Source organism: Sycon ciliatum, chromosome 10, assembly GCF_964019385.1.
Source record: "Sycon ciliatum chromosome 10, ocSycCili1.1, whole genome shotgun sequence".
NCBI classification, from domain to species: Eukaryota; Metazoa; Porifera; class Calcarea; order Leucosolenida; family Sycettidae; genus Sycon; species Sycon ciliatum.
In genome coordinates, this window is record NC_088652.1 from 29,299,199 (window position 1) to 29,313,776 (window position 14,578).

General features: G+C 45.5%; 1 protein-coding gene across 1 annotated transcript in view; it reads right to left on the bottom strand.

Moving 5' to 3' along the window:
• Positions 1 to 5,687: 5,687 nt before the first annotated feature.
• Positions 5,688 to 14,578, bottom strand: part of LOC135826835 (uncharacterized) — a 63,093-nt gene continuing 54,202 nt past the window's right edge. The window contains exons 28-32 of the mRNA XM_065339437.1: positions 14,288 to 14,390; positions 11,582 to 11,654; positions 10,457 to 10,539; positions 7,088 to 7,488; positions 5,688 to 6,129 (exon numbers count right to left, since the gene is read on the bottom strand). Of these exons, the coding sequence (XP_065195509.1) occupies positions 6,020 to 6,129; positions 7,088 to 7,488; positions 10,457 to 10,539; positions 11,582 to 11,654; positions 14,288 to 14,390 (770 nt within the window). The 3' untranslated portion in view covers positions 5,688 to 6,019. The remainder of the gene's footprint in view (positions 6,130 to 7,087; positions 7,489 to 10,456; positions 10,540 to 11,581; positions 11,655 to 14,287; positions 14,391 to 14,578) is intronic.

A 14,578-nucleotide genomic window follows, 5' to 3' on the forward strand; every position in this document is an offset into this window, starting at 1 on the left:
GATATGTCCATCACTGGGGGATATGTCCATCACTGGGGGATATGTGCAACACTGGGGATATGTGCATCAAGAGCAGAATAATAATAGGGGGGTCAGTAAAAGAGGGAAAGGATAAGAAAGGCCCTGTGTATTGTCTGAACATAATATCCAAATTCTTTCTGTTTTCTTCTGTATTTTTGTTTCGAGAAGGTGTTCCAATGTTTCCAAGCTCATCAGCGACTTGCAAGTAGCAAATCCCGATAATGTTTGATTCTTGTGCATTTGATTTTTGGAGATTGGAATGACTTTTACTCACAATCTATTGAAATTGATAAAGGTTTAAGTTTTGTCCGATTCCTGGTTATTGACACGTTGGACTGGCTGCATTATTCAGCAGTAGACATCGTATTTTGCCGCCTTCATGAGAGAATGAAGCACCCACAATTCATTGTGCTGGGAGATTGAGCTATGTTCTCCAGGACTATAATGCACTGCTGTTTTGACTTGTATCACAACGGAACATGTCCAATGTCTTACATGCAGTGCTTCCGCAAAATACACTAAGCTGGAGCGTATTGAGATACATCGTCAATACACTAAGCTGGAGCTCATTCAGGTACATCGTCAATTTTGCTGCGTTGCTGTTGTGTTGTTGTGTTGCTGTGTTGTTGCTGTGTAACCATGTGGTTATGCAAACGGTCAGTGACTACAATCTAATCTACACGCTGGTCACATGAACACTGTACACTGTACACTGTACACTGTACTGGTCATATGAACACTGTACTGGTCATGTGAACACTGTACTGGTCATGTGAACACTGTACTGGTCATATGAACACTGTACTGGTCATATGAACACTGTACTGGTCATATGAACACTGTACTGGTCATATGAACACTGTACTGGTCATATGAACACTGTACTGGTCATATGAACACTGTACTGGTCATATGAACACTGTACTGGTCATATGAACACTGTACACTGTACACTGTACACTGTACTGGTCATGTGAACACTGTACTGGTCATGTGAACACTGTACTGGCAGTCGCGTTCACGTAGACCAAGGCTGTCACAAGTGTCAAGGAGGGGGAGGGGGTGTCAAGTTGTGTACATTTTTTATGGTCCCTGGCACACGCGGCACTTTCAGTTTGATTAGATAACAGAGTACGAAAACAGAAGCACAACAAACGGCTTAGAAAGCCTGCTTACGAATGCGCTAAACAAATCATCATGCTCGATGTACATTACGGATTTCCCCGTATGTAGAATTTATTGAATACAGGGTAAATGTTACGTTACCTGAAGTCTCTCCCCGTCTGCCATTCCACAGGTAGCTGTAATGTCGCCATGAGAATATCCGAAACCCGGTCTTAGCAGCTTCCTCCAATCGATTCACAACACTAGTACTAGTACATGCAGCAGAGCACAGAGCACAGGACAGTCCTGATCTACAAGTAGAAACGTAAAGAACGGGCCTACGAATGTAGCATGATGCGCATGATGATGCGGATGATGATGTAGCTTGAGGAACGAAAACCAGTTGTACTGTACAACTACCCAAGTACTGAAGTAGTTCCAGGATGAACACATCTCAAAACGTAACTCACGGCTTGGAAAGAGTAATGAAGAAGAAATGATCTCAAACTATTAGCGCAGTCGAGTTTTGTTCTTCAAATTTTAGCACTGAAAATAGTCGCTGGGCGCAAGACTTCACAGGAGTCACAAGACTCACAACCCCACGCTGACGGCGGTAAGTAACTGCATTACGATTGTCTCGTGAGGTCCATGTTCATGCCCTGTTCATTCGGTAGTGAGAACAGTGAGGTGCTAACATGAACAACTGCACGCAGATCTACTCTGAAGATAAAATGCTGCATCTCGTACACACAGAGTCTGAAGTTTGCGGTGCGAACATAACCTCTTTCACCTAGGCGGCTGGCCAGTGCATCGACAGCCCAAACCATCTGCTGCTAATTATTATTATTATTATTATTTACCACCAATGCAGCGTTACATCCCTACCTGCCAGTGACTAGTGACCGAGCAAGAAATCACAGTCACCTAGACTTGTACTGTTGTAGAGACGGCAACAACTATTATTACTTGAACAAGATGCTCAGCATAGTACGATTACTGTATTAGTAGTCTACTCTGATGCAGTCGTCCACAGTCACAACACGTGCGATCTACACTAACTAGTCGTACACCCACACGTAGATCTACATGACCACTAGTGCACTGACCATGCTGACTGTGGACAGTCTGGTGCATGCAGTCGTCCACTGTCACATGTACAACACGTGCGATCTACACTACACTCACACGTACATGACCACTATGTACTGGTGCACTGTGGACAGTCTGGTGCAGTCTGCTCCCGCGGCCAGGCGATCTGTACTCACAACACAGTCATGAAGGTCATGGTCTGAGAGTCAGACTAGCTGCTCCAGCGTAGAACTAACTACGCAGGTAGACCTACTAGTAGTAGAGTAGTCTACGTACAGACCCGGTGACCTATCAACAATTTTACATGAGACTCCATAAACTCGTTGGTGGTTTCCGAGGCAGCTATGGGTAGGCCTTGACGGATTATGCTAGCATAATTTTTCGCATAATTCCTACCAAAATCGAATAATCGCATAACTCGAGGCAAATTGCATACGAATCGCATATAATTGGAATAATTCGCATGTTCGCATCAAATTCCATACAGTTGTACATATTCTACAAGAACAAGTACAAGTATATGCACCAGAAAGTCATAGGTTTACGACTCCGTTGATAACATGTCCAGTCCACTACAATCAGTGACGGTCGTAGCTACTAATGTAGGTCGGACGGTGCGTTGACCCCGTTGAACTTTTGCTACTACAGTACAACGCCCTCTACAAAAAAATTCCCATGTTATTTTGCACGGAACCATTATACATTAGCAGCATATGTGAGCATAATGCGGCATAATATGATAACTTTTAGCATAAAAATAGCATAATTCTGCAATTTTTTCAGCAATGCGAAAAGCATAATTTCACGAAAATATTAGCATAATCTGTCAAGGCCTTGCTATGGGCCCGGCGCGGTGTGGGTGTTCAGTAAAAATTATTTTCTTCTTTGGGCTTTCAAAAAAAGGGGGGCTAGTGGCCAAGTGTATACGAGTGCATGGCGCACATGTATTTGCAGCCCTGGTCCCTGGACTAGCACGGCCCGGCGTCAAACGCACACCCTGGAACCTGGAAGTAGTAGTGCGAATACATGTAACTAGTACAGTGCTGGCAACTGAAATCCGACCCCCTGAGCGGTGCGCTCACATCGCTAAGACCTAACACGATGGTAAAACTACGAAACAGAGACCGCTAGAAAGCGAACCCACCGCTCAGGCCAGTGTGTCGGATTTCAGTTGCTAGCGCTGTAGATCTACATACTTCAAAAATAAGACTGTACTGTGTGTACTGCATTTTACTTCCTTTTGTGTATCTCCTGCGTACTGTACTGCATTTTACTTCCTTTGTGTATCTCTTGCGTACTGTACTGCATTTTACTTCCTTTGTGTATCTCTTGCTTACTGTACTGCATTTTACTTCCTTTGTGTATCTCTTGCTTACTGTACTGCATTTTACTTCCTTTGTGGATCTCTTGCGTACTGTACTGCATGTACTCAATCTGTGAACAGTTAGGTATCTCGACCTCGCTAGATCTCTCCAGGGAAAGACAGCCTCGCTAGATCTCTCTAGGGAAAGACTGCCTCGCTAGATCTCTCCAGGGAAAGACAGCTCGCTTTGAACAAAGGCAGATGATGACTTCGACTCAAACCAGAAAGATTGCTCAAAAAAGAAGAGGCAAGGGTATGTGCAAAATTACTGCAAATACTTGTACAGTGATGCGATCGGTACTGGTCCAGGGAGTCAGCTTAGTAACATAATAAAAATTAATATGTTACAAAGCTGACTCCCTGGACTACTATTATGATGCATTTCAACCATGAACAGTACATGATTTTCAACCATGAACAGTACATGATTTTCAACCATGAACAGTACATGATTTTCAACCATGAACAGTACATGATTTTCAACCATGAACAGTACATGATTTTCAACCATGAACAGTACATGATTTTCAACCATGAACAGTACATGATTTTCAACCATGAACAGTACATGATTTTCAACCATGAACAGTACATGCATTTCAACCATGAACAGTACATGCATTTCAACCATGAACAGTACATGATTTTCAACCATGAACAGTACATGCATTTCAACCATGAACAGTACATGCATTTCAACCATGAACAGTACATGATTTTCAACCATGAACAGTACATGATTTTCAACCATGCACAGTACATGATTTTCAACCATGAACAGTACATGCATTTCAACCAGGGACAGTACATGCATTTCAACCATGAACAGTACATGCATTTCAACAAGGGACAGTACATGCATTTCAACCAAGGACAGTACATGCATTTCAACCAGGGACAGTAGCTGCATGGTTTTCAACCAGGGACAGTAGCTGCATGGTTTTCAACCAGGGACAGTAGCTGCATGGTTTTCAACCAGGGACAGTAGCTGCATGGTTTTCAACCAGGGACAGTAGCTGCATGGTTTTCAACCAGGGACAGTAGCTGCATGGTTTTCAACCAGGGACAGTAGCTGCATGGTTTTCAACCAGGGACAGTAGCTGCATGGTTTTCAACCAGGGACAGTAGCTGCATGGTTTTCAACCAGGGACAGTAGCTGCATGGTTTTCAATCTGATCCTATTACTAGTATTAGTACTGTGCAACTTGTAGATCTGTATGACTTACCAGTGAACATGGGTGGACTAGTTGTCGTAACAAAGTCTGGACATAGCTGGACATGGCTGGACATAAGGTTACCGCTGGACTGGGCCGGACTGCCGGTCACACCGGGTGCTATGACCCTGTCACTGAGATCACGTACAATGCACAGCAACATGCATGTCACTGAGATCATGACCAAAAAGCACAGCTATTCATAAGGGTATGCCACAGACCATGAAAAATATACATTTATGCTACACACAACCCACATCTATGCTACACAGTACAGACCATGTAAAATGCACATCTATGCTACAAACAACGCACTCCTATGTTACAGACTATGTCCAATGCACATCCACATCCAATGCACATCCATTATTTTGTCACTGAGACTACACAAGGCGGCAGAACCAACAGACACCGATATCATTAGCATGACTTGGCTGAGACTATAATCACACAATGCACATCTATGCTACAGACTATTCATGCAATGCTCATCTATGCTACAGACTATTCATACAATGCACATCTATGCTACAGACTATGTACAATGCTCATCTATGCTACAGCGTATGTACAATGCTCATCTATGCTACAGAGTAGAGAGCAAACACAATGCACAGTGCTAGTGTGGATAGTATTGGGGTTTGGCAACGTAATGCACCCAACTCTACTCAAGCTGCAAACAGAACTGTTTCGTCCTTTGGGGGCTCATCAGCGCAGCACCGAGAAAATGAGGCCGGACCTGATAGGAATGAAAAAAACTTTTCCAAAGCCAGGTTTAAATCAGGCTCGAACGCAGCCTGCTGTCCTAAAACAAACACTGCTGCTATGGCAGGAAGATGCACACACCACTGGTAGCCATGCTCCGACATGAACAAGCACTGGGACAAAAACAACAATACGATACACACAATGTGAAATAGATTCTTTACTAACATAGTCACCAACGGTGAAAATAAACGTCAATGTGTTCTCTGAGAAACGCAATTTCTGTGCAACTATGAATAACGTCATACAAGTCTCTGTTCTACCTTACTGTTTGTCTCTCTGCAAGAACGCACCGCCACTGCGTACAAGGCACTCGGGACACAGGAAAACATTTCTAAATTTTACAATATACCTACACACAAACTATAGATTTGTGTCATGACTACCATAGTATCTCCATGGCAACACTGGCAACAGTAGATAAAACATAGCTTTCACATCATGTGTAGGCAGCGACCACATACTACAGGAGAATGAAGTCCTGAGCTAGACTTTGGGCTTTGAGGATGCGTTTACGGCGCTGTGAGTATGGACCTAAGCCAAACGGTCTCATCCAACTTGTGCAGACATCATCTACATTGCACACAGATTGGATGAGAAAGACAAGAAAATACAAGAGAAAATGGATAGCTGCTATGACAATGCTGGTGACAGGTATCTATTTCATAGGATATTGTCAAACATGGATAGTGGAATGAAGTCAGCCATATATGGGTACAACATCATTTCATTATCAACAGTTGACCAACAGAACCGCCTACGCAAACAGATAAACACACACACACGCACACACGCACGCACACACGCACATGCACACGCACACACACACACACGTATAAACACGTATGCACCCCCCCCCCCCCCCCCGTGAAGGTAATACTCGATACTAATGTGGATAGGTAAAACAGAGTGGATCGGATACATACAGGTTTCACTAGCATTCTTGATTACAAAAGATTAGGTTCAGCCAGAATCAGCTAATCGGTCAACAAGATTAGTATGCAGGTCCAGAGCCACTGGCACGGAGGAGGGTAGGATCGTACCAGTTTTTAGCGATTGCCGCCTTCATAAACATGTCTAGTATGCAATCAGTTACTGTGTGGCAGTGCTAATGAACTATCCCCATACACTCCTCACAGAGTATCTCACTGCTAAACCTTTCTTAACCGATTGTTCAATACCTTTCCAACCGTGTGTCTTTGCGGGGATCGGACGCTCTTTCACAGAGTAACGGAAGTTTGTACATGTACACTGGTCTATTCACCACTATACACAACGCAAGCCGAAGCGTGTGTAAACACGTCATCAGAGAACCGGCATGGGAATCAGGCGCGTGCATACACATCATGCGCACCCAAAGGGTTAAACAGGAGAGAGATTCAAAAGCCACACACACAAACGACTACCCCCTCCCCCCCCCCCCCCCCCACACACGCAGCCACACACGCATGCGCACACAGAAAAGCTCTATGACAATGAATCAGTTAGACAATATTCTTTGTGGAGAAAAGGGAAAAATGAAAGATCTCACCGTCCAATTCAAGTCCATTGGATTGTGCCAATGCCTCCGTCACACCATGTAAGCGCTTGCGTTTGCCCCCATCTGCTTCCTTAGGATCAATACGCACGGTATTTGTTTTACTCTCTTCCTTCTTTGACTGCTGCTGCTGGTCCTGCTGCTGTTGCTGTTGCTGCTGCTGCTGATGCTGTTGCTGCTGCTGCTGATGCTGTTGCTGCTGCTGCTGCTGTTGCTGCTGGTCCCAGGAATCATCACCTGTCAGGCAATCAGCATAGTGAGAACAATCACTGCTAGGGACGATGTGGACACGTTCTTGTGTACTGGTGATGATACCGTGCGAACCTCTGTCCTCATCTCCTGATAGCCGGTTTGCCGAGTCCTTGGCTGTTCGTCTCTTAGATAATGTCCTGGTTCTGACAGCAACAACAACAACAACAACAACAACAACAACAACAACAACAACAACAACAACAACAACAACAGCAGCAGCAGCAGCAACAACAGCAGCAGCAGCAGCAGCAGCAGCAACAGCAGCAGCAGCAGCAGCAGCAGCAGCAACAACAACAGCAGCAGCAGCAACAACAAGAAATAGATACAGACTGTTAGATATTGCATGCGCCTTCACTCTATACATTGACAGTTGCATGCATTGCTACTGTGTGTAGTATGTATTGCTACTGTGTGTAGTATGTATTGCTACTGTGTGTAGTATGTATTGCTCCTGTGTGATTGCTACTGTGTGATTGCTACTGTGTGATTGCTACTGTGTGATGCTGTCGGACAACATTACAATTTCTTGCTATATGTACGTTCTACGTCGACCCAGTCCCATCTCATTCGTTTTCGTGAGTACCGTCTGCGTTGGCTGGGTCATGTTGCCCGTATGGACGCGGCCCGGATTCCTTAACAAGTGTTGTTTGGGGAGCTCGAGGCAACCAGACCATGGCATGGGCCAAAGAAGCGTTGGCGAGACACGATTGTCGGTGATCTGCGCTCACTGGATATTCCGGAGTCCGAGTGGTATCGGCTCGCACAAGATCGACCGGAATGGCGCAGGCGGCTCGCACAAGATCGCCCGGAATGGCGCAGGCGGGTCCATCAGCATCGTCTTCCTCCCCCGGCACCGAAGGACTTTCACTGCGCATGCGGCAGAGCGCTTAGGAGAAGTGGTGATTTGAAGTGTCACATCAAGTACTGCCCAACTCAGTAGCCTATCATCTCCACTGGAGATGGGGCGTCAAAGGTCCAAGGTCATTCGTTTTCTAGTTCTATAGTTACTGCCATGACTTGTCTCTAGTTCTATACTTACTGCCATGACTTGTCTCTAGTTGCTATAGTTACTGCCATGACTTGTCCTGTTTACGGTTATACAGTCTTCTTCATTCCCAGCCAGCATCGTATTGCTTTCGTTTGCAGTCGTATTGCTTTCGTTTGCAGTCATATCGATTTCGTTTGCAGTCGTATTGCTTTCGTTCGCAGTCGTATTGCTTTCGTTTGCAGTCGTATTGCTTTCGTTTGCAGTCGTATTGCTTTCGTTTGCAGTCGTATTGATTTCGTTTGCAGTCGCATTGCTTTCGTTTGCAGTCGTATTGCTTTCGTTTGCAGTCGTATTGATTTCGTTTGCAGTCGTATTGATTTCGTTTGCAGTCGTATTGCTTTCGTTTGCAGTCGTATTGCTTTCGTTTGCAGTCGTATTGCTTTCGTTTGCAGTCGTATTGCTTTCGTTTGCAGTCGTATTGATTTCGTTTGCAGTCGTATTGCTTTCGTTTGCAGTCGTATTGCTTTCGTTTGCAGTCGTAATTGCTTTCGTTTGCAGTCGTGTTGCTTTCGTTTGCAGTCGTGTTGCTTTCGTTTGCAGTCGTATTGCTTTCGTTTGCAGTCGTATTGCTTTCGTTTGCAGTCGTATTGCTTTCGTTTGCAGTCGTATTGCTTTCGTTTGCAGTCGTATTGATTTCGTTTGCAGTCGTATTGCTTTCGTTTGCAGGGGACTTATGCAGTGTGTGTCTCTATTCGTCTCCACGATGTACGTGATAATTCCTTTCTCTTTCCACGTGGTGGACATATCTACCCCAGCCGTCACGTACGGCTGGTGGATATATCTACCCCAGCCGTCGCGGTGTGGGCGCTTCCTCTTCTTACTTTACTTTGAGGACAGTCACAAGATACTCTGATCATTATAAAGAGAAACAGTATCTCAGTGTGAAGACTCCGAGTGTCTATGATGAGCAGCTCACTGAAGAGTGTAAAGACTCCGAGTGTCTATGATGAGCAGCTCACTGAAGAGTGTAAAGACTCCGAGTGTCTATGATGAGCAGCTCACTGAAGAGCCAAAACGTCATTTGGAACATCTACTAAGGGTGGAACGTGTGTGTGTGTGTGTGTGTGTGTGTGTAAGTGTGTGTGTGTGTGTGTGTGTGTGTGTGTGTGTGTGTGTGTGTGTGTGTGTGTGGGTGGGTGGGTGGGTGTGTGTGTCTAAAACAGACCAGAGCAGGATCAGGCATATGGCATTAAAAGCCGGTTACAAACAACAACTTTGCCATGGTGTTTGTGTCGTAGCATTCTCCCTCCTAACACCCCCTCCCCCCATCCCCTCCCACTCCCCCCTCCCCCCCCCTTTACCACTTACACACGTACACACGCACACACGGACACACGCACACACGTACACACGCACACACGGACATAAGGGATACTTTAGATGACTCAAGTAATAAATGAGCCGCCAGATATGGATACTGCGTCCTTGGTGGGGTCCTTAGTGGGGTTAACTATTGCAAGTAGTGTGAGTTGCTAGATCAGACAGTACATCTGATACACACTATTGGGTTTTTCTGTGTGCACTGCTAATGGCTGCCGTGAGTTCCCTTGGCAACGGGACAAAAATGACTTTTTATCGGTAACCAGATTCGGTCGAGAAGTAGATCATTGGTCGACAGGTGTTGCATAAAGTGCTTCAAAAGACTGTATTCATCCCAATACCGACACAGACACAGGTGACAGATACTTTGCACAACAATACAACACTACGAGAGTACACCTTAAGCCACACTATGCTCACCAGCAAGTGGTAATGCAGACAGACGGATAGGTAGGTGGACATACGAATAAACAGACAGATGGATAAACAGACAGATGGACAGACAGACAGATGGACAGACAGACAGATGGACAGACAGACAGATGGACAAACAGATAGGTCGACAGACAGACAGACAGACAGATGGACAGATGGACAGACGGTCAGATGTACTGACAGACAGATGGAGAGAGGGACAGATGGACAAGCAGGGAGACAGATGGACGAGCAGGGAGACAGACGAACAGACGGACAGACGGATACACGCCCACAGCTGCACAAAGGCAAGAATAAAGTTCAGTTACCTTCGGACTGGCGTTGCAGCGGGCAATGATGGCGGTGTTGCAACGGGCAATGAAGCGGCAACCAGGTCACCAGACTCATTGAGCTGCAGCGGGAAGATAGAAGGGTGGCAAGGGTGGCAAGGGTGGCAATTTGGTTGCAGTGAACACTATAGTGGGCAATAGACCTGATCTAAGAATGCCGCCAGACAGACGTAATCCCCCCAGACCGGGGATCCTCTTTACACTTCTGATCACAACTTTCTTAGCACAGATTGCCAATTTTCCTTCTCTTTTGAACTCGGACGGTGAGCCAATTTAATTACCGTAAAAGCCATTATTCTAACGAGGCGCATATAATTATAACGATTTCCTAAAATTGACCACTTTACGTGTACCAAAGGTAACGATTCTCACTCATTCCCAACGCTCAATAGCAACAATAAGTATCGATTTCTGTCTAACGGTTTCTATTTTAACGACAGGTTTCTCCTCGATAATTTGTTAGAATTAGCACTTCGTTATATATAAGGCTTTTACAGTATGGTAAAAAAAGGAGAAGGTCAAAATGTTACGAGTTATGACTCCTTGTCAGCTTTGCGCCATTTTGTCGCATATGACTGTATATGATCTGGGTACATTGGTGGACAGTTAGTCATAACTCGTCACATTTTGTCCTTCTCCTTTTTCCCTTCTCTTTCCTCTCCGTTGATGGAATCGTTCCTACAGCCCTGCAATTGGTTGCCTGGCAATCAGAAACCAAGCCAGCAGGTTGCTTATCTAGTTGGTAAGTACTGACACAGCTAAATAAGAATTAGAACACCGTGATGTCATATCAAGTTGCATGACATCATCACTAGTTTGTTTGTGAGCCAAGATGATATCATGCTTAGGGGCCATCCGTAAATATAGATTATTTAGAAACGAAAACTAGTCGTTTAGGGGGAGGGAGTTGAGCGCATGTTCGTTTCTCGAAAAATATCGATGTACGTTTTGCATGCGTGAGCATGTCCAGAAAAAAGACCAAAAATATCGATACTATGTACCATTTGCATGTGTTCGTTTCTCAGGGAGGGGAGGAGGGGGTTGAAGAGAAACGACTAGTTTTCGTTTCTAAATAAATATCGGTATTTACGGAAGGCCCCTTACCAGGAAAGTTCTGCTGAGAGACAATGGTTTATCATTGTACTTGAAGTTGAGCGGAGTTGGGTGGAAGTGATACCTGGGTAAAAGAACAGAGCATGGAATAGAGAGTAGTGCTTGTTAGTGGGGAGTTTGCACAGATAACTGATTGGTACAGCTGCTGCTGTAGTAGTATTCAATAGAGTTTGTACAGCTGATTGACCGGTACAGCTGCTGTGGTTGTATTCAATAGAGTTTGTACAGCTGATTGACAGGTACAGCTGCTGTGGTAGTATTCAACAGAGTTTGTACAGCTGATTGACCGGTACAGCTGCTGTGGTTGTATTCAATAGAGTTTGTACAGCTGATTGACAGGTACAGCTGCTGTGGTAGTATTCAACAGAGTTTGTACAGCTGATTGACCGGTACAGCTGCTGTGGTTGTATTCAATAGAGTTTGTACAGCTGATGGACCGGTACAGCTGCTGTAGTAGTATTCAACAGAGTTTGTACAGCTGATTGACAGGTACAGCTGCTGTAGTAGTATTCAACCGTCAGGCGAAATTACTGGTCAGTCGGCGTCACGCATTTTTCACAAAAATTTGCGTTTCACCTGCTGGGAGAGTATGCGTGTACTCGAGTCTCATCATGAGCACGTTTTTTTCTTCTTTTTTCAGCTCCAGTATAGCTGTATTTTTCATTGCAAAGCCGTCCTCGATTGTTGTGTTCGTTGTTCAAACGAAGTGGACATTCAATCATGAAGGCAGAGGACATAGGAGCCTGATTGGAGTTTCTCGTGGCATAGGACGGCCACACAGAGACACTTTGGGATTTTCTGAATATAAAATACCGTACGCACGATGCTGAGATCAATTTGTGCGATATCAAATTGTTTGTGATCTACCACATCGAGCAGAACGGGATCCAAACACAAGCTTACCGACGGTTAGGCTGCCGACCTGACTGGACAAATTATCCCTGGCTTCACCAGACGCCAGACGTCGGACACCATGTCCTTTGCCGCGACGTCCATCTCCAAAAAGAACTCCATCTTCGTCGTGAAAAGGCTTGAAATACTCAATATTCAACCGAGATTCGCGGTCTCACCCTTTCTCAGATCGAATCATTTTTTGTTGTAGCAGTTGCAGGGCAGATCCCCGCCACTACTTCAACAGGAGATGGCTCCAAAGCATGCCTGGAGCCTTATCGAGGTTGCAAGCCACCCCTCTCAGCAAGAAATTCGAAATTTCAATGGTGGAAGATATACTATGAAGAGAATTTCAAAAAGTATATTTCGCGGAGCGATCGCTCAACCTACGTCATTCAAACTTTGCAGGATGGTTCAGACGTACATGCTAGGCATGGAACCACAGAAGATGATATCATAGCTGACACACAGAGTCACACACACAGCAGATTCGTGTGCACAGATACTAAATTAGTGGACGTCGTCATCTTCTTCCCGCTGATCTCAAATGTACGATGACGTGCTATTTCGCCTGACGCAGAGTTTGTACAGCTGATTGACAGGTACAGCTGCTGTAGTAGTATTCAACAGAGTTTGTACAGCTGATTGACAGGTACAGCTGCTGTAGTAGTATTCAACAGAGTTTGTACAGCTGATTGACAGGTACAGCTGCTGTAGTAGTATTCAACAGAGTTTGTACAGCTGATTGACCGGTACAGCTGCTGTTGTTGTATTCAACAGAGTTTGTACAGCTGATTGACAGGTACAGCTGCTGTGGTTGTATTCAATAGAGTTTGTACAGCTGATTGACAGGTACAGCTGCTGTGGTAGTATTCAATAACACCAGTGACCGTGGTCCATGAACTGTAAAGGTGTATGGGTTTACGGGTGTGCGGGTTTACCGGTGTACGGGTGTACGGGTGTACGGGTTTACGGGTGTGCGGGTTTACGGGTGTGCGGGTGTACGGGTTTACGGATGTGCGGGTTTGCGGGTGTGCGGGTGTACGGGTGTACATGTGTACGGGTGTACGGGTGTAGGGGTTCACGGGTGTACATGTGTGCGGGTGTGCGGATGTACGGGTGTACGGGTGTACCGGCATGCCATCTCTTCACAAACTACTGGCATACCGTCTCCTGACGAACTGCAAATACACAGAGTCCCATACCAATGTTACCCGTCCCAAAGAAACACAACCAGTCCCATCCAACACAGCAGCGTGAATAATCATGTCTATGCTGCTGCGTTGGATGGGACTAGAGTGTTTGTGCGTGCACTGAGACATGCTAAAGTCTCCACCAGCAACTGCATAGCGTCACTACTCACATGCGCATACATACCCCCCCCCCCCCCCCACACACACACACACTCTCTCTCACTCACTCTCTCACTCTCTCCTTCTCTACCTCCGCCCCTCTCTCCCTCCTTCTCTACCTCTCTCCCATTCTACCAATCCATCACTAAACACAGGCGTGTTCCAACCTTGGAATACCTGGTCTGTTCCAACCTTGGAATACCTGGTCTGTTCCAACCTTGGAATACCTGGTCTGTTCCAACCTTGGAATACCTGGTCTGTTCCAATCTTGGAATACCTGGTCTGTTCCAACCTTGGGGCACCTGGTCTGTTCCAACCTTGGTCCACCTGGTCTGTTCCATACTTGCATACTTGGGGTGTACCAATTTCGGGTATATCGGGTGTACCAAGTTTGCACACATGACGTGTATCAAATTAGGCGCGTGCCAAGAGAGCAAGGTTGATTGTGACTCACTTGTAATGAGGTGATTTGTGTACTGCCGTGAACTTTCTCTTTTTCCGATCACAACGGTAATCACATATGTACACATCATCGCATGATACTGCCACGGGCGTACCTGAGCGTAACACGCATACACACACATACACACACACACACACACATACACACACACACATACACATACACACACACACACACACACACACACACACACACACACACACATTGGCGAACGCACACAGACGATTGCACAGAAAAGCATACAAACAAGGATGACGGGACTGATGGGAGGGTAAGGCATAC